The 21,730-nt window shown below is 42.4% G+C and overlaps 1 protein-coding gene across 1 annotated transcript in view; it reads right to left on the bottom strand.

Annotated features, from left to right (window-relative positions):
- The window catches only part of NUBPL (NUBP iron-sulfur cluster assembly factor, mitochondrial), a 133,348-nt gene that overhangs the window by 80,154 nt on the left and 31,464 nt on the right, over positions 1-21,730 (bottom strand). Inside the window, exon 4 of the mRNA XM_060262063.1 lies at positions 16,797-16,887. Within this exon, the coding sequence (XP_060118046.1) occupies positions 16,797-16,887 (91 nt within the window). The remainder of the gene's footprint in view (positions 1-16,796; positions 16,888-21,730) is intronic.

Genomic DNA, 21,730 nt, shown 5'->3' on the forward strand with positions numbered 1-21,730 from the left:
CTGAGGGGCAGAAGATTCTCAACTATAAACAATTAAAATTTAGATAACAGCATATATGTAAATCATGGCAAACACAGCATTTTCTTATATTACTTTATGAAAGAGCAGGGGTCGTTTTGTTGAAAAATAGGTGGTGGAGCTCATTCAGGGATTGTTATGCAGTTGCAATACAATTCAATGGACAAAGAGGTAGAATTCTCAGAAGGAGGAGGTGGAACTCTCAGAAAAGTTCAGGAGCTGTGCTCCTGTGAGCTCCCACTGAATCTGAGGCCTGTGAAAGAGCATGAAACATACTGCCTGCTGATTATCTTACTCATAAAGAATTGTTACTAATGTAAAAAGGCAAACATTGTGTCAGATATTTATTTATTTACTATACTAACATCCCATTCTTTTACAGAATATTTGAGGGCATGCAAATTTTAAAAGTGAGATTTCTAAGGATGACATGTTCAGCTCTGTGTCGGAACCTGAGGTATCTGATGAATGCATTAGACTGGAGAAGACAATTGACCAACTAGAGAAGTTGGTGGATTAACTCACATTAATGGGGAACTGAACCAACTATTTATTTATTTGATGGGATTTCTATCTCACCCATCTCACCGAGGCAGTCTCAAGGTGGGTTACAAACATAAATACAATACAATATCACAATAAAAGCAGAAAATTCTCCATAAATACAATGTGAAAGATACAAGTTACAGAACAGCGATATCTCCACATCTGCTCACTGACATCCAGTTTCCAGATTTGAAGCATAGTTATATACTATAGTATATTGGTAAAGCTGCAGTACTGCAGTCAGAGCCCTCTGCTCACGACCTGGGTTCAATCCTTGCAGAAGCTGGTTCAGGTATCCGACTCCAGGTTGACTCAGCCTTCCATCCTTCCGAAGTCAGTAAGATGAGTACCCAGCTTGCTGGGGGAAAGTGTAGATGACTGGGGAAGGCAATGGCAAACCACCCCGTAAAAAGTCTGCTGTGAAAATGTTGTGAAAGCAACGTCACCCCAGAGTCGAAAACGACTGGTGCTTGCACAGGGGACTACCTTTACCTTTTTAATATACATCATGTGAGCAGATGTGAAATACCTTATTGTTCAAGCATAATTTCACCTACCTTTGTCCTCTACTGCTTTTCTCTATGAGGGGGGAAATGCCCTGACTTGGAAGGCCCAGGCTACTCTTATCTCATCAGATCTCAGAAAATATGGAGGGTTGGCCCTGGTTAGCACTTGGGAGACCTTCAAGGAAGTCCAGGGCTGCTACACAGAGCCAGGCAATAGCAAACCACCTCTGATCATCTCTTGCTTTGAAAACCCTGTAGGGTTGACTGCAACTTCCTGGCATCTCCCAAAAATAACTAAAGGCACTGCTGAATTCCAATGCATAGTCTTTTTCTTGTCCATATGATCATTAAAAATATCTATCTGTTTGTACTGCATTTTGTATAGAAACACCTCAATCCATGCCTTCTTGCAACACCACCAGAAGATCCCTTCAGGTACACAGAATACAACAAAAAATCCTCAATGTGCTTCAACATTTTTGGCAAACCATCCTATTCCTTATAATGCATGACATGCAAATAATGGATGGGACTTGTAGTACTTAGATCTTACCTATCCAACAGCTCAAAGATATCAAATATACCAGAATTCTCAATTTAACTTGCAAATTAATGGAGATTTTGCAAAGCTTGTAGAAAAGCAGAACTGTCTTCAGTCTAGCAAGTTCAGGTCTTAGAAAGCTATCTTGATTGCAAATAGTACTGAACACCAAAGCCACTAAATCAATAATAAAGGTTGGGATTTATAAAACTGTGCTGAAAGCCAAGCACTGACAAATGTAGTGGATGCTAGTCTTGTATAAGCAACTGAAAACGATTCATTTGGATTCCACAGTAAATCTCTGCTGACAGAAGATATTTCTGCCCATAGAGCTGGAATTCCTTACCTCTCTTGCAGCCTAAAATGCCTCCTCATTCTCCTAGAAAATGACCCCCCTCCCACGGCAAGGGACAGCATAAGAACATAAGAACATAAGAGAAGCCATGTTGGATCAGGCCAACGGCCCATCAAGTCCAACACTCTGTGTCACACAGTGGCAAAAAATGTTATATACACACATACACTGTGGCTAATAGCCACTGATGGACCTGTGCTCCATACACTGTGGCTAATAGCCACTGATGGACCTGTGCTCCATATTTTTATCTAAACCCCTCTTGAAGGTGGCTATACTTGTGGCCGCCACCACCTCCTGTGGCAGTGAATTCCACATGTTAATCACCCTTTGGGTGAAGAAGTACTTCCTTTTATCCGTCTTAACCTGTCTGCTCAGCAATTTCATCGAATGCCCACGAGTTCTTGTATTGTGAGAAAGGGAGAAAAGTACTTCTTTCTCTACTTTCTCCATTCCATGCATTATCTTGTAAACCTCTATCATGTCACCCCGCAGTCGACGTTTCTCCAAGCTAAAGAGTCCCAAGCGTTTCAACCTTTCTTCATAGGGAAAGTGCTCCAGCCCTTTAATCATTCTAGTTGCCCTTCTCTGCACCTTCTCTAAAGCTATAATATCCTTTTTGAGGTGCGGCGACCAGAACTGCACACAGTACTCCAAATGAGACCGCACCATCGATTTATACAGGGGCATTATGATACTGGCTGATTTGTTTTCAATTCCCTTCCTAATAATTCCCAGCATGGCATTGGCCTTTTTTATTGCAAACGCACACTGTCTTGACACTTTCAGTGAGTTATCTATCATGACCCCAAGATCTCTCTCTTGATCAGTCTCTGCCAGTTCACACCCCATCAACTTGTATTTGTAGCTGGGATTCTTAGCCCCAATGTGCATTACTTTGCACTTGGCCACATTGAACCGCATCTGCCACGTTGACGCCCACTCACCCAGCCTCAACAGATCCCTTTGGAGTTCCTCACAATCCTCTCTGGTTCTCACCACCCTGAACAATTTAGTGTCATCCGCAAACTTGGCCACTTCACTGCTCACTCCGAACTCTAAATCATTTATGAACAAGTTAAAAAGCATGGGACCCAGTACCGAGCCCTGCGGCACCCCACTGCTTACCGTCCTCCACTGCGAAGACTGCCCATTTATACTCACTCTCTGCTTCCTATTACTCAGCCAGTTTTTGATCCACAAGAGGACCTGTCCTTTTACTCCATGATTCTCAAGCTTTCTAAGGAGCCTTTGATGAGGAACTTTATCAAAAGCTTTCTGGAAGTCAAGGTAAACAACATCTATCGGGTCTCCTTTGTCCACATGTTTGTTCACCCCCTCAAAGAAATGCAACAGGTTAGTGAGGCAAGATCTTCCCTTGCAGAACCCATGCTGAGTCTTCCTCAATAACCCGTGTTCATCAATGTGCCTACTCATTCTGTCCTTGATAATGGTTTCTACCAACTTTCCCGGTATTGAAGTCAGACTGACTGGCCTGTAGTTTCCCGGATCTCCTCTGGAACCTTTTTTAAAGATGGGGGTGACATTTGCTACCTTCCAGTCCTCAGGAATGGAGGCAGATTTCAATGAAAGATTACAGATTTTTGTTAGAAGATCCACAAGTTCAACTTTGAGTTCCTTCAGAACTCTCGGATGTATGCCATCTGGACCCGGTGACTTATTAGTTTTTAATTTGTCTATCAGTTGTAGGACCTCCTCATTTGTCACCTCAATCTGACTCAGGTCTTTCAACACCCCTTCCAAAATTAGTGGTTCTGGGGCGGGCAAAAAGTTCTCGTCTTCTACAGTGAAGACGGAGGCAAAAAATTCATTTAGCTTTTCAGCCATTTCCCTATCCTCCTTCAGTAATCCTTTTACCCCATGGTCATCCAAGGGCCCCACTGCCTCCCTGGCTGGTTTCCTACTTCTAATATATTTGAAGAAAGTTTTATTGTTGGTCTTTATGTTTTTTGCAATATGCTCCTCATAGTCCCTTTTTGCCTGCCTGATCACAGTCTTGCATTTGATTTGCCACAGCCTGTGTTCCCTTTTACTAATCTCACTTGGACTGGTTTTCCACCGCTTAAAGGAGTCCTTCTTACCTTTTACAGCTTCCATTACTTTGTTTGTTAACCACGCAGGCCTTTTCTTATGCCTGTTTGTGCCTTTCCTAACTTGTGGTATGTATTTTATCTGAGCTTCTAGGATTATAGTTTTAAATAGCGTCCAAGCTTTCTCAAGGGTTTTGACCGTATGTACCTTTCCTTTCAGTTTCTTCCTCACATGCCTCCTCATCTCAGTGTATTTACCCCTTTTAAAGTTAAACGTGGTTGTGGTGGTCTTTTTGGACAACTCCCTATTTATACAAACGGTGAAATCAATAACATTATGGTCACTGCTCCCAAGCGGCGCAATCACTTTTACATCTCTCACCAAGTCTTGGGCATTACTTAGGACCAAATCCAGGATCGCCCCACCCCTGGTAGGTTCTGAGACCATCTGCTCCATAGCACAGTCATTGAGAGCATCAAGAAACTCAATGTCTTTCTCTCGACCAGAACACATATTGACCCAATCAATCTGCGGGTAGTTAAAATCACCTATTACAACACAGTTTTTACGTTTAGCCGCTATCTTTAAGCCTTCCATCATATTATAATCGTCCTCTCTCTTTTGATTTGGTGGGCGATAACAAACTCCCATAGTTAAATTTCCTTTTGGGCCCTCTATTTCAACCCAAAGCATTTCTAAAAGTGAATCTAATTCTCTGATCTCAGCCTTACTGGACCGTATATCCTCTCTGACATACAGAGCCACCCCACCTCCAACCCTTCCCTCCCTATCCTTCCGATATAGCTTATATCCAGGAATCACCGTGTCCCACTGATTCTCCTCATTCCACCAAGTTTCTGAAATTCCCACAATGTCTATGTTTTCTCCCAGCACTAAACATTCCAATTCACCAATTTTACTTTGAACACTTCTAGCATTTGCATACAAACATCTATAATTTCCCAGGCGAGCTAGGCCCGCCACCTTCCTCCTGCCGCCTCGAGACACTGGCAGACAGTCCATATTGTTTGTCACCTTCACAGTGGACAACTCCGGTCCGTTACCCGGTAGAAAAATAGCAGCTAACCCTTCATCTCTTTGAGACGAGTCCTCCCGAACCAGAGACATTTCATCTCCTGTCGGCTTTCCCCCAAGATTTAGTTTAAAAACTGCTCTGCCACCTTTTTGATTTTAAGCGCCAGCAGCCTGGTTCCATCCGGGGACAAGTGGAGACCGTCTCTTTTGTACAGCTCCCGCTTGTTCCAGAAAGCATCCCACTGCCTAACAAACTTAAACCCTTCCTCCTTACACCATCGTCTCATCCACACATTGAGACTTCTAATTTGTGCCTGTCTCTCCTGCCCTGCACGTGGAACAGGTAGCACTTCCGAGAAGGCTACCTTGGAGGTCCTGGCCTTAAGTCTCCCGCCTAGCAGCCTAAATTTTTCCTCCAGGACCTCACGACTGCATTTCCCCACATCGTTGGTGCCAACATGCACCACGACCACAGGCTCCTCCCCAGCACTGTCTATCAGTCTATCTACTACACGCGTAATGTCCGCTACCTTCGCACCAGGCAGGCAAGTCACCATACGGTCAGTACGCGGTTTCGCCACCCGGCTGTCTACTTGCCTAATGATCGAATCACCAACTACCAATACCCCCCCTCTCCCCCTGCTCAGGGATGGTTCCTTGGCGCGAAAGGATTCCCGCTCACCAACCGAAGAAGAGGTCCCTTCTGAGGGCGCATTCCCCTTATCCTCAGCACGGTGCCCTGTTCCCTCTCGACCCTCACGCTCTCTGGCAGCAACGGGGCTGCTACGTTCAGAGCGGGGCTCATCTAATACGCCCCCGAGAGTCTTCCCCAAGTGCCTAACTGACCGTCTCTGCTTCTCCAGGGCAGTCACCTCGGCCTCAAGGGTACGAACTTGTTCCCTGAGGACCAGGAGCTCCTTGCATCGAGCACACACCCAAGACTTCTGTCCTTTGGGCAGATAGTCATACATGTGACACTCAGTGCAAAACACTGGAAAGCCCCCAACCCCCTGCTGGCATTCTATCTTCATTGTATATATATATATATTAAAATATACAGTCCTCTTTAAATGCTGTTTAAGTGGCTCCCCTTCTGGCGGGTCAACTTACCTAAACTTACCTTATTGGGAACTTACCTTATTTGGAGAACAAGGAAGCCAGGGATCTGGGTTCCTGCTCCTTAGAGAGCCCCCAGGCGAAGAGCCACAGGCCAAGAGCCCTTTAGCTCTCGCCCTTTGGCAAGGCGCAGCTTAAAATGCAAAGAGGTGGAGCAGGGCACTCCTCAGCAATCACTCTCAATCAGCAGCAATCACTCTCAATCTCTTTCACCCTTAAGGCAGTCAACCAAACAAAGAGCAGTCAACCAAACAAAGAGCAGTTCCCCAGCTATCACACCTTAGAATTTTAGGCAGCCCCACAAACCTTAGAATGTAGTCCTTCAAAACTCAGAAATTCTCAGCAATTTCTCCAGCTGTCTCAGCTATCAGAGCTGCTCTGCTCTGCTCCTCCCAGACCTCTGATTCACTCAATCACTCACACAATAGCCTCCCTAGCAAGACTGTTTGAACGGTGCAACCCTACGTCTGTCTGTATGAAGACACGCGTGTCGACTCGCGTGTGTTCCTACAAACAGGATAATGCCAACGCTTTCTCCACCAATTTCTGTTAGGGAAACTGCTCTCAAAATGAGATTGGGGAATTAGATTGAGAGACAGCTGGCCCTAAAAAGGAATCTTTTATTATCTGTGTATACGAGGCTCAACCGTTCAGATGGTCAATGCATGAAATGGCAGTTAGAGGTTCACCACAAGAGGGGGAGAAAATGTGAAAATCAAAACACTTTCTGTTAGCAGACAACCCATTATTTCTTATTTTTCAACAAAAATTCAGCTCTAGCAATTGCTTTAAAGCAACCATCCTATATATTCTTATATAAATTATGCAAAAATGTTTCCTTCAATGAAATTAGCTCAATTTTTATGCTTATTCACATAAGCAGTCTACACAGCCTCATCATGTTTAAATGCTGTTGTCATGAGTGTCAGCCCATACACAGAATGAGGAGTGCATTAGTGTAGCTGCTTTTCCTCAGCCAATTATTTTAAAAACTAAGTAGAAACAACTTTCACCCAATTTTCTGTGCTAGTCAGTTTGTTCAAAGATACTGATTATTGCGCTGCCTTGAATTTCATGACCAATTATAATGCCCTTTTGAAAAACTGCTCATGCATGGATCTATGTATTCTAGGTACTTTCTTATTCCAGCCATGCTTTATATTCCACACTAATATCTGCCCATCTCATAAAACTCTACACTGCTGTGAGCTAGCAGTCATAAGAACATAAGAGAAGCCATGTTAGATCAGGCCAATGGCCCATCCAGTCCAACATTCTGTGTCACACAGCGGCCAAATATATATATATATATATATATATATATATACACACACACACACACACACACACACACACACTGTGGCTAATAGCCACTGATGGACCTCTGCTCCATATTTTTATCTAACCCCCTCTTGAAGGTGGCCATGCTTGTGGCCGCCACCACCTCCTTTGGCAGTGAATTCCACAAGAGAGAGATCTTGGGGTCGTGGTAGATAACTCACTGAAAATGTCAAGACAGTGTGCGTTTACAATAAAAAAGGCCAACGCCATGCTGGGAATTATTAGGAAGGGAATTGAAAACAAATCAGCCAGTATCATAATGCCCCTGTATAAATCAATGGTGCGGTCTCATTTGGAGTACTGTGTGCAGTTCTGGTCGCCACACCTCAAAAAGGATATTATAGAGAGAAAGATTTTTTTATTTAAGAAAGATTACACATACAAAAAAGAGAAGAAAAGATAATACACATATACACATATACACAAAAGCATACATACCAAACAAAACACAAGAAATACAATACCACAAAACCCAGTCATACATACCGGGAGAAGGAGAGGTTTAATTTATCTAGAGATAAAAGATCATAGTTACTCCAGTCCAAAGCCTTTACTTTTGACCCATTTATAAACAGGGTCCCAGTCCTCCTGACACTTTTGCACATTACCATTTCTTAATCTTGTGGACATTAAATCAGATTCAGCGACATCCAACAATTTGTTAATAAATTCATCTCTATTGGGGGTTTTGTCACTCTTCCAATACTTGGCATACAATATTCTAGCAGTAGTAACTATGTACAATAACAATTTCAATTTAGAAGGAGTCAGGTTTTGTCTACAAATGTTTAACAAGTACAATTCCGGCACATGATTAATTTGTACCTTCAAAATTTTTTGGGTCCAAATGTTAACTTGTGACCAGTATTTTTTAACCTCTTTACATTGCCACCATATATGAAACAGAGACCCTTTAGCTTCTAGACACTTCCAACATTTGTTAGAATATGTGGGGTATATTTTAGCCAACCTGTCCGGTGTGAGGTACCATCTATACATCATTTTATATAGGTTTTCTTTCAATTCTGCTGGTTTCATCAGTCTTAGGTTTTGCTTCCATAATTTTTCCCATTCTTCTAATTCTATATTATAGCCAAAGTCCTTCAGCCAACGAATCCATGCTTCTTTCACAACTTTGTCCTGCATTTTAACTTGCAGTAGCCAATCGTATACTTTGGAAATTATCTTCTGCTTGGACTCTAAAATAAGGTCCAATTCAATTGGTACATTCGTAAAACCCTTTTCCTTATCCTTGGAAAACCTTGATTTAAGTTGACATTGAAGCCACCAACCCAACTTCGGAAGCTCCTCCTCAATCAACTCTCAAAAAGGATATTATAGCATTGGAGAAAGTCCAGAGAAGGGCAACTAGAATGATTAAAGGGCTGGAGCACTTTCCCTATGAAGAAAGGTTGAAACGCTTGGGACTCTTTAGCTTGGAGAAACGTCGACTGCGGGGTGACATGATAGAGGTTTACAAGATAATGCATGGGATGGAGAAAGTAGAGAAAGGAGTACTTTTCTCCCTTTCTCACAATACAAGAACTCGTGGGCATTCAATGAAATTGCTGAGCAGAGAGGTTAAAACGGATAAAAGGAAGTACTTCTTCACCCAAAGGGTGATTAACATGTGGAATTCACTGCCACAGGAGGTGGTGGCGGCCACAAGTATAGCCACCTTCAAGAAGGGTTTAGATAAAAATATGGAGCAGAGGTCCATCAGTGGCTATTAGCCACAGTGTATGTGTGTATATAAAATTTTTTGCCACTGTGTGACACAGAGTGTTGGACTTGATGGGCCGTTGGCCTGATCCAACATGGCTTCTCTTATGTTCTTAGAGCATCACTGCCCCAGACAGTTCCAATAATATGCTGTGGCTAATAGCCACTGATGGACCTCTGCTTCATATTTTTATCCAAACCCCTCTTGAAGCTGGCTATGCTCGTAGCCGCCGCCACCTCCAGTAGCAGTGAATGCCACATGTTAATCACCCTTTGGGTGAAGAAGTACTTCCTTTTATTCGTTCTAACCCTACTGCTCAGCAATTTCATTGAATACCCACGAGTTCTTGTATTGTGAGAAAGGGAGAAAAGTACTTCTTTCTCTACTTTCTCCATCCCATGCATTATCTTGTAAACCTCTATCATGTCACCCCACAGTCGACGTTTCTCCAAGCTAAAGAGCCCCAAGCGTTTTAACCTTTCTTCATAGGGAAAGTGTTCCAAACCTTTAATCATTCTAGTTGCCCTTTTCTGCACTTTCTCCAATGCTATAATATCTTTTTTGAGGTGTGGTGACCAGAATTGTACACATTATTAGAAATTAGACCGCACCATCAATTTATACAAGGGCATTATGATACTGGCTGATTTGTTTTCAATTCCCTTCCTAATAATTCCCAGCATGGTGTTGGCCTTTTTTATTACAATCGCACACTGTCTTGACATTTTCAGTGAGTTATCTACAACGACCCCAAGATCTCTCTCTTGGTCAGTCTCTGCCAGTTCACACCCCATCAACTTGTATTTGTAGCTGGGATTTTTGGTCCCAATGTGCATTACTTTGCACTTGGCCACACTGAACCTCATCTGCCACGTTGACACCCACTCACCCAGCCTCAACAGATCCCTTTGGAGTTCCTCACAATCCTCTCTGGTTCTCACCTCCCTGAACAATTTAGTGTCATCTGCAAACTTCGCCACTTCACTGCTCACTCCCAACTCCAAATCATTTATGAACAAGTTAAAGAGCATTGGACCCAGTACTGATCCCTGCATCACCCCACTACTTACTGTCTTCCACTGCAAAGATTGCTCATTTATACTCACTCTCTGTTTCCTATTAATTAGCCAGTTTTTGATCCACAAGAGGACTTGTCCTTTTACTCCATGACTCTCGAGCTTACTAAGGAGCCTTTGATAAGGAACTTTATCAAAAGCTTTCTGGAAGTCAAGGTAAACAACATCTATTGGGTCCCCTTTGTCCACATGTTTGTTCACCCCCTCAAAGAACTATAACCGGTTAGTGAGGCAAGATCTTCCCTTACAGATGTTATGTTACCACCTTACAGATGTTATGTTATGTTACCACCTCGCTTCTCCAAGTGGTAAGTGTCACAGTCCCTTCTCCCCTTCCTCCTACTCTGCCACTCAGGGTTGCCAGGTTCCCTTTTTATTGAGCAAGAGAGATTTTTGGGGTGTTCCAAGGTTGGGCGGGATGTCACAATGATGTCACCCAGAAGTGGCATTATTGCTTCAGCAATGTTGAACGTGATGCTTTGGGTTTTGGGCAAAATTCTATGTGGGTTTGGGAGGTTTTTTTTCTTCAAAACCATAGAATTTGCCACCAAATCAGAGTGTCATTGTACAATGTTCCCAGTGTGATAACATCAGCCTTAAGGGGGAGAAGGGGGTGCCTGGAGGGAATTGTGGTGATTTTCACCTTTGTTCTTCAGGACTCCAGTATCTGGAGCTTTCCAATAAGTCTGCCACAACCCTAAGGGCAAGTGGCTCTCATTTATAATAGTAAGAAGTCACAGGGTAGTTTTTATCCAGGTTACAGCCCTTTGAAGGATAAAGCACTAGTAGTATTGCTTTATATATAAATATACAGATTGAGCACAGGTGGAAGCTCAGAGGCACACCTACAAAACAGCAGATCCACTAATCCAAAGAAAAATTGATCCTACACACCTAAGATTTTTCAGCTAACTCACAACAGAGACTGCTTGCATCTCTTCCTGACTTTTCCAGCAGCATCCCTCTTTTTTCAGGTATCCATCCCTGCCCTTCAGCTAAGGGGGACTCATTTTTTCCAAAAACTTGGAGGGGTACTTGGCCAGGGCCATTTCTAGACACTTAAAGACTACTGAAGATATACATACAATTCCTAAAATACTTTACTATCCTTTTTGTTATATAGGATAAACTCCAGAGTAACTAGAATCCAAACCAAAACTGGACATTGTTCTTGACTAGTTTGCAATGAATCAGTATCCTGAATAAGTTCAGGCAATTCTCTCCTCCTCAGAATGCCCATTTATGTTGGAAAACATAAAATGTCACAAATCGTATTTTTAAATCTAGCTCAGAACTGAAAAAGCAAGTGCTACTGGGGAAGGGGAGGATATTAATCTGTTAAGCATGCCAAGGCTTACCTAAGAAGAATGCCAAAAATCCAAAGAAAGTTAACACTTAACCCTCTATTTACCTTGCTACAGCTATTATCATAATAAAAGCTTAAAAACTTAGCAACTAATCTGTTGTGGTTTTTTAATTAAAACCTTCTGCCATCACTACCATATGATCCAAGTATCCTAAATACCGGAGAAAGGCACAGTTTTCCTTCTTCTGACACTGGTACTTCCTTGTATCATAGTGGAGAATACATAGATTCAGGTGGATAGCCATGTTGGTCTGAAGCAACAGAACAAACTTTGAATCCAGTGACACCTGTAAGACCAACAAAGCTTAATTCTGGGTATAAGATTTTTTGTGTATCCATACTTCATCAGATACAGATTCATCTTGTATACAGATATCTGATGAATTGTGCATACACACAAAAGATTATACCCAGAATTAAACTCTTCTGGTTGTACATATGTTATGTGTTAACTGAAAACTATTGTTATAGTTTACTCTTGTATGAGAGGACAAAAGATCGTGTGTTTTTAGAATATCTGTGAAGAAGATATTGGATTTATATCCCGCCCTCCACTCCAAAGAGTCTCAGAGTGGCTCACAATCTCCTTTACCTTCCTCCCCCACAACAGACACCCTGTGAGGTGGGTGGGGCTGAGACACCCAACTGGTGGAGGTATGGTTGTCCATTTGTCAACCTACATTTGTTGGTCCTGGAATTAGAGAGGGTGGAACACTCTTTCATCATTACTACACGTATGCCTTATCTGATCCCTGACACCAAAAAGACTCTGGGGATAAACCTAACAATTCTGATGGAAATTAATCCCTGTCTCAATGCCTTCTTCCACAATATGCAATTCCATATAGTAAGTACTGGACAGAGTTACTCCACTAAAACTGAAGGGTAAAGTATCATAGTATTGTGGTATAGAAATAGCCAAAATGATTAATCGCATTTTTACCTCAGTATTCTCCATCTGTAAAATGAGGTTAATTATAATGAATTAGGTAGAAGAGGTGCCATGCTTAAAGATTTCTTGAAGTTGGACATACTGCTTGTTACTGAAACTCTGTGTTCCTCATCTGTAAAATGAGACTAATAAACTGTGGGTGCACCTATGAGATGGGGAGGGAACCTGTACAAAGGGATGTCTGTGGGCTGTTTCATGTTAGAGAGTCCTTGTATCTCCTAGAACAGAAGTGTCAGACTTGCTGCCCACCTCCCCCCTCCGTGGTGCTGTGCCCTGCCGCCCCCTTCCACAGCGCCTCCTCCTCCCTTCCCCACCATTTCAATGGCCGGGAAGGGGTGGTAGAGCACCGCGCTCCCCCGGCTCCTTAAAGGACAAGCAAGCTGCTGAAAGAGTGGACGCTTCCACTGCCTCCTCTCCCCCTCCTTCCTGGATCACAGGGGAAGGAAGGGGGGGAGAAGGAGGCGGCGGCAGCTCTTTCAGTGGCTCACTCATCCTTCCCACTGCTGCTGCCCCCTCAACCCCACACTGATCTTTATCATGGTGGGGGCCAGCATAGGAACCGTGAGCCTCCAGTGCCATTTTACCAGCCAATCAGCTGTTTGGTGGGGGAGTTTTAAAGAGCCTGGGAACCATGGCGCTCCACTGCCCGGGTATTGAAATGGTGGGGAAAGAAGGGAGAAAGAGGCACTGCAGAGGGCAGCCTGAGGAAAAGGAGGCATTTGCCTACGGGGAAGGGGGAGGGCCAAATTCTGTGCACCCACCTGCTGGCGCCCTAGTCAAATGCCTAATTTGCCTAGCGGGTGGGCCAGCCCTGAGTGATGGGGAGGAGCCTTTGGAAAGCTTCTTACCCTGTTTCCTGGGCAACACAGACCTGTCCCTACTCAGGAGTGCCCATATTTTCCTTTGGACACTGGGGATTTGCTCCACCAGTTATTTGACATCTCATTCCTATTGCTGGGATCATCCATCTTGCAGGACAGTAACTTTGTCATTCTTCCAGTGGATGAAAGAAAAAGTGTAATGCAAATAGCCTGTGTGGTGTGATTCAAATAGCCTGTAGAGTGACACAGATACAGTTCCACTCTCTGGAATTTAAAATCTTCATTGTTAAAATCATATCTCTGTTTTGCAAAGGGAGAGGAGGAAATTTGATGTATTTAGCTCAGCAGATATACAAAAATAACAATTAGAAAATGCATTCATACAGATATCACAATGTCTTTCTGAATGAATATATTCCATGGGGTCGCAAAGAGTGGGACTCGACTGTGCAACTGAAAACAACAAATCTATTTTGTTAGGAGAAATTCAGTACTGCTCCATGCTGGGGCAGCTACACTGATGTCTATTACTGCTTTTGCTATTCAGCTTGAACAAGCCAGCTTTATGCTTCCATTAAAAAAGAACAGCTATGGTAACTGTTTCTGCAAAGCACAAAAGCTAAAAGCTTAATTTCATCTCATAATTTTGGGAGGGAAAAAATTGGACACCACTTCTACTGGCCAAATCTCAGCAATAGTCTTAAGCTAGCTTTATAGGGCAATCTTTAAAAAAATTAAAACAAGTTTCAGCTATAAATAATTCTTAAGCTAATTTGTTTTAAACTGCATTGGAATTTATTGTAAACATAATCACTCCAAATAATACGTTCCCTTATGAAAGACTGTTTTTCCTAGTGAATAAAAAAAACTGTGTCGGAGGGAATGTCCTTTCTTATAATCACAGTTCAGGCATTTATATTACAGCATGATACTGAGAGCCAGGGGCTTGTGCCAAACATCACACTGATTGATCTAGATGACCTTTTACACCAATTTGATGTCACAGAGATAACTGATTTCTGCAGTTGGCTCAGTTTTTCACTATAAAGCTACAAGTGGGGTACCGTCAAGGACCTGCAGGGGCACCACATTTTCCCCTGTATCCCCTTCCCACACTATTTCTTCTTTCTCTCATTCTGGCAAACCTCACATTATCTCTGCTTTCCTTGTTTACACCTCTCCTTCCATCCACCACTCAACCTACTTTTTATCTGCTCCCCCTACCAGGCTTCAGGAAGAAGAAGAATTACAGATTTATACCCCGCCCTTTTCTCTGAATCAGAGACTCAGAGCGGCTTACAATCTCCTATATCTTCTCCCCTACACAACAGACACCCTGTGAGGTGGGTGGGGCTGAGAGGGCTCTCACAGCAGCTGCCCTTTCAAGGACAACCTCTGCCAGAGCTATGGCTAACCCAAGGCCATTTCAGCAGCAAGTGGAGGAGAGGGGAATCAAACCCAGTTCTCCCAGGTAAGAGTCCGCAAGCTTAACCACTACACCAAACTGGCTCTTTATTATTCAGTTCATTTATACCTATGCCTTTCTCCCCAGTGGGGACTCAAAGCAGTTTACATCATTCTCTTCCCCTCCATTTTATCCTAACAACCCTGAGAGGTAGATTAGACTGACACTAAGTAGTCCAAGATCACGAAACAAGTTTTAAAGGCAGAATGCGGTTTCCCAGATCATAGTCAGACACTCTAATAACCACACTACACTGGCCCAGTGAGTCCTCCTCACTCCACTGCAGGGTCGACAGGACCAGAGATGGACTGAGAGGCTAAAACAGACCTGGAAAAGTCCCTGCCCCTCCTCCACCTTTAACTGACAGAAACCAAAGTTTGAAGACTGGCAATTTATTTTTATTTTATTTTGGTAGATTTATATTCCATCCTTTCCCATAACGGAATATAATAAAAACAGTTAAAATCCAGCAATAGAATAATACAATACATTCAAAAATTGTTGTGGTTTCCTAGCAAGCCCAAAATGGTCGCTGAGATCTCAGAGGATATTCATATCTCAAAACTAGAGGTGCTGCTTCTGTTACTTAAAGGAAAAGGTAGTCCCCTGTGCAAGCACTAGTTGTTTCCAATTCTGGGGTGATGTTGCTTTCACAACATTTTCAAGGCAAACTTTTTACGGGGTGGTTTGCCATTGCCTTCCCCAGTCATCTACACTTTCCCCCAGCAAGCAGAGTACTCATTTTACCGACCTCGGAAGGATGGAAGGCTGAGTCAACCTTGAGCCAGCTACCTAAAATTACCTAAAAACATGCAATTAATTGTATATTATTTTCTACTAAAGTAAAAATAAACTCCTAGTATACCCCCCTGAGATTATATAAGGGCTCTATCTGGTTTTAAATCAATACAAAGGATGGTAACAGTAATCACTTAATATGCACAATATAAATAATATGTATCTAAACAATGAATGAATTTTTTAAAAATTTAAATCAATTATTTAAATCAGCCTTTTCTTCTTGGCAACTTAAACCACTAGATTTAAATCAGTCTGCAATGTCTATTCCTTTCAGCAAAAGTCTATACTGTAGGCTTTCTGTACAACTCTGGACTGGGAAATTCCTGGAGATGTGGGGTTGGAACCTGAAAAGGGGAGAGCAAAGACCTTAGCCATTTTCTCCAGAGTGACTGATCTCTGGCATCTGGAGATCTTCAGGTTCCACCTGAAGGTTGGCAGCCCTATGGGCAGTTCTTTTCTAACTACTGAAACTACTGGGGAGGGATGGTGGCTCAGTGGTAGAGCATTTGCTTGGGAAGCAGAAGGTCCCAGGTTCAATCCCTGGCATCTCCAAAAGAGGGTCCAGGCAAATAGGTGTGAAAAACCTCAGCTTGAGACCCTGGAGAGCCGCTGCCAGTCTGAGAAGACAATACTGACTTTGATGGACCAAAGGTCTGATTCAGTATAAGGCAGCTTCATATGTTCATATGTTCACTGCTCTGCAATACATGAAGTGGAACTATCAGAAGTACATCCACTTCTACGTTTATGTAACTATTTTAGGACCTGTCCTTCCATTTGAAATAATGCCTAGTAGCTCACAAAAAACATAAGAAAATGAAGAAAAAAAATCTAAAACAGAAAACATTAAGAAGTTAGAAGCACGAGGTTACAAATTCAAACTGCATATTCCATTCTTGTTTTTCTGTGCTTAATGATGAAATATCTTATCCCTGATAACTACAAAATAATCCTTCCTATCCCTTTGTGAGCTCCATTATTCTATGAATTCTGCTCAGAACTATCACATAATATCAAAAGTACAATTTTATTTATTTATTTATTTTTAATGAAAATGAGAAGAGTGATAAAAGTTAACTTACTTGATGACACTTCTGGACTCCCTTTCAAATTCATCATTTTTGGAATGGAAGGCCCATATACATCTGCATCCAGCAAACCAACAGCTTTTGTCTGTGGATGAAAACAACATCATTCTCCAAATAGCAGTATAACTATGCATGCTAACCACAGTTAACTTTAGCTACATTTAACTATGATGACTTATTAATCATAGAGCCCCATGGCACAGCTGCAGTACTAAGCTCTGCTCACAACCTGCGTTCAATCCCCGGTGGAAGCTGGGATTTTCAGGTAGCCAGCTCAAGGTTGACTCAATCATCCATCCTTCCGAGGTTGGTAACTGGGGAAGGCAATGGCAACCCACCCCATAAAAAGTCTGCCGTGAAAATGTTGTGAAAGCAATGTCACTCCAGAATCGGAAATGACTGGTGCTTGCACAGGGATAGAGCTTTACACTAATAAGCCTTACAATCATGCAACGAAAGAGATAAGCATGAAACACCATCTTAAACTGCATGTGTGATATATATAGAGATATAGATATTATATGCAGACACACACAAAGCACACCCACATGCAAATACAAAGAACAAAAGTGTGAAGACAGTTAGGCCAAGAGAATATGAAATGCTAGAAATCAAATTTCTCTGAAGACTCCAAAAGTACCTATAATGAATTCAAGGGGGACATTCATAGGAGTGGCCACTGACAATAAAATGAAGAAAGCAAGGAAGACAGCATTAACTCAGAAAGAGTCAGTTTACTTTCTGTTACAGCAAAGATAGGAGAATCACAATGAAGTCAAAATTTCAGTAGCAAGTTTCACTAAAAAAAACTGTAGTTCTGCATTTTTATGTTAATATCTTCCTTTAAAGTTTTTGTGTTGGAGCTACAGAGATCAAATGACAAAGTTGTCTTTATAGATGACTGGAATCAGGCCTTTTCTTGCATTGCCATGCCCTCCGAATTGGCCCACCTGAACTCACACAGCAAACCCCACCATTGCTTTTCTGTCAGGGGTGGAGTGGGATGGAAGGTAATTAGTGTTTTCTATTCTTTGTGCTGATTTTGTATTTGTTGTTGACAGCAAAAAAAACCTGCTGTCTTTCATGTGCATTAGGCTGTGACAAGGATTATTTGAAGTTTTACAAATTGTCTTCATGAAATTGTTTTATGTTGTTAGCTCCTGAAGCCCTTTAAGGATAGGCAGGGTACAAATGTTTTAAAATAAAATAAACAGGAATACTGTGAAATGTTGTTTTCATGCCAAGATCTACCCAATTGTGTAATTAGAACACAAAGGCATTTGCCAACCAGGTGAGACTGGTGCTATCTTCTTTACAGCATATGGCACAGTTTACTCACTTTAGGTTTGTTTTAGCAAGTTATTTCCTTATGGCCACTTCTGAGATAGTAAACATTTGCGGTTCCTGATCTCTGTTTGCAGCATGCTGTTAATCCAAAGGATATGGACTATTCTGTTAAGGGGTACTGGGCACAATTACCTTCAGGTCCCTTCCAACTATACACATCTGTAATATATCTAGAAAGATTTCCACCAGGATGACTGAGTGTAATTGTTCTCTGTTACCACAGCCTCATTGGCAAGCAGGCAGTAAATTGCAGGGAAGGAGTTACAGATAAAACATTAGAATAGTTTCTAAGTGTTGTTGTTCAATGAAGCAAGTGATTTAGGAACCATGTGAATTATTTTCCTTAGATGTTTAAGAGGTGACTAGATAAGCTTTACAGTTTAAGCACAACTCCCCTTTTACAGCTAAGAGAATGGAGACTAGTCAGATCTTAAGACTGTGATACTTAAATCATTTTGGTAGCATTGTTAATACTTTGCTGTAGAAACAATGAGAGTCCAATGCCAAGCAAACTCAAAATCAGAGCTGAGAAAAGTTGTATTCTGCCGTATGCATATATCACACTTACATGTCTGAAATTTGTTTCTTTTACTTAATTGGACCAGAAAACAATGTTTGAGGCTGAATGGTCAAAATTATGGGTGGCTCAAGATTATTCCAGTCTCCTAACCATTATCCTGTCCTGACCATCAGAAATTCTGCTTAATCCCCCCCCTCCAAGATTTAATATACAATTAACAGGATTAGGTTGCATCTCTTTATTTTATAGCTTCTGCGGTACAAACTGTTTATTCTTTACTGCCAAAGTCAACTTTATTTGATGCTGTGCAGATTATATTTTATTTGCAGGAGTCCACAAATCTGGACAGCTGTCCTTGTTCACACCCAGGGACCTAAGGCAAGGCAGGGATAGTAAACAAGCATTATTGAAACTGTTAATCCTACAAGTAGAACTGAACTGAGGGTATTTATAGAAGTGAATGCCTGCAGCTGGAGCAATGGCATGGTGTCTGCAGATACTCACAGCTGGACCCTGTCCAGCATCCTGCAAAGCCCTTTGATGGATCTAGGTCTAGTAACATACACCACCATCTGAGCTGTGCCTCTACCTCAGCTTTCTGTCATCTTCTCTGCTCTTGGAAACCTGTGGGCAACTATGAGGTCCTTGCCAAACAGCCACACTCCATCATAGTCCCTCAGCAATGTCAGGTTTTGGTGGGGGCTTCTGCTCCTGAGTCTGCTGGGCTTCTGGTCCAGTAGCTGCAGCTGGCCACAAATTCCCTGACAGCCCCTGGCAATCCAAGGGTCCAGGAACCTAAGGACGTGTCATGGCTTTGTCCTCTACAATGTTCTTGCCCTCTGATGAGGAATCATCAAGCCCAAGCCAAATAATTCTTTCTAGCAGTCTTCCTTGATCCTGCTTCAAAGAGGCATAGGATGTGCAGTCCTATTGTGCCCACTGCCCAGTAAGGGCAGGGAAGAGCACTGAGCTGTCTGTAACTACCTTCCTGCACCAATCCATGAAGCAGTGTGTTCTGACACAGGTGGTACCCATTTCAAAAGAGGTATTCTCTTCCTCCCTATGGTGCTAGGATATTTTCAAATAACTTATTACTTCAGTGGTGGCACTGCTGGCCAACAAAATTATGTTTACTATTCCACTGAAGACCATTAAGTGTGTGGACCCCTACTGCGGCTGCCAAATTTTCATCATCTTTCCTCAAGGGCCATCTTTTCCCATATTATGAAGGCTGCCAATTAAGATCTACCTTTCAAGCCCTGTTCTTTGTGACCCCACCTTCACAGACAGGGCTTTTTTTGTGGTGCCACTTCGTTTTTGGAATACTTTCCCCCTTGAACTTTTAGGCACCAGGCCAGAATGTATCTTTTTAACCTCACGATGAATTAATGGGTTATCTTTTTGGTTTTTAGAGTGGTCTGAGGTGTATTTTATAAATAGCTTCCTGCTGGTTATACCCCTGGGTTTGTTTCAATGGTTTATTGTTTTTATATTGTTTCACTCTGACTTTAAGTTGCCTCAAAGAGAACTCTGACAAGATGACATCAAAATCTCTTTTTAAAAGTTTCTTGTACCTGAGAGTTCTGGAAGGTGCAGTTTTCCAAACATAGTTTTTAAAAACCTGTGAAATAATCTGTACTTGCTGAAATTGCCTCATCAACACAAACTTTGTTTAAAAATGCCATTACTGGATCATTGTGACCACTTTTAAAAGTTTCTGGTAGCTAGCTGCACTGGCAGTTATCCTAAAGCTCAGTCTGCCAACACCTGGGCAGTAACACTACACTTCCTTGCAGAAACAAGGCCTCCGCTTTGCACGGCACACTGGAACACATTTTTAAAAGTCACTTTGCAGTCAGCCCTACTAAGATACATGGTGAATCAGCAGGCATCGCAGAAAGTGCCAGCTCTAGCCTGCAGGCCCTGTTCCACCCAGCCCTTCCAGGTGTTTATCCATTGATATCCAGAAAGACACCCCTGTACTGATTCCCAAGCCATGCACCCCTGGAATGTGATATTGCAATGTAACCCTAGAATATTAATATGACACAGCAATGCCCATTTGAATTGGAATGGTCTTTCTTGCGCATAAGGGAGACAAATCCAGTTCCTTCTAGGCCCCAGGCAGGCTGGAATGATGTCAAGTCTGGTTCACAGGCTGGGCAAACGTGGTGGCTGTGCTGAAAATCTAAAGAGCATCCATCTTCCTGCTCCTGGAAATGAAGAATTCCAGGCCCAGAGAGGGACACATAGTGGGCAGAGCTGTAAAAGTTCCTTCACTTCTTTTGGCAACCTTTTAAGTCCTGTTATCAAAACATAAAAAGGGTGACCAGGAACCCTGCAATACAAACAAATGGTTTGTATATATATGTTCTGTTATTCTTCAGGGCAAGACAGCAGAAACACAAAGGCTAAAGGTTAAGTGGCCATCTTGTTGAGAATGTGTGGAATACCTGTAAACTGGTCTCACATTTCTGCCAGGGAATCTGACTTTTAACACCATACCTAGAGAAGCTTTTCTACTCTCAGGGTACTCCACCATCACCACATGACCTTTGTATGGAGCTGTCCACTGGAAGGGTCAGGACTCCCAGCTTCCCTTCCAAGTTCTGAGGCCTTGCCTCTGTGTCTCCTGCTGCCCAGTGTCTGGTCACCATGGGACAGGTGATGGCCTTGTACACTCCCATCTGCCTTCCTTCCTCCTGGTGCTCCTTTTAAAATAGCATGTCCAAGATGGTGGAGGTCTATGTGGTACAGAGAACAACTACCAGCATTCAAAGTTTAAAGTATTTATTAAAAAGAAAATGTTGATAGGCATAATTTTAGCACAGCACCAAATTGAGCAAAGGGTTTCCAAAAGAGATGGGTAAAACCACAAATCCTCTGTCCCTTTCTCTATAAATGCCCTATCAGATGTTAAACTAGGATAGGCCTCTTTTGCTTAAGATGTTCCAGATCCATATACAGTTCCCACTCTAGTTCTTGAGGCTAACTTAGTCAATGGCTAACTTCTCAGAGGAGAGATATGTGTGCACTTCTGGATGCAGCACCCTAGAGAAAA

The sequence above is a fragment of the Heteronotia binoei genome, chromosome 21 (assembly GCF_032191835.1).
Source record: "Heteronotia binoei isolate CCM8104 ecotype False Entrance Well chromosome 21, APGP_CSIRO_Hbin_v1, whole genome shotgun sequence".
NCBI classification, from domain to species: Eukaryota; Metazoa; Chordata; class Lepidosauria; order Squamata; family Gekkonidae; genus Heteronotia; species Heteronotia binoei.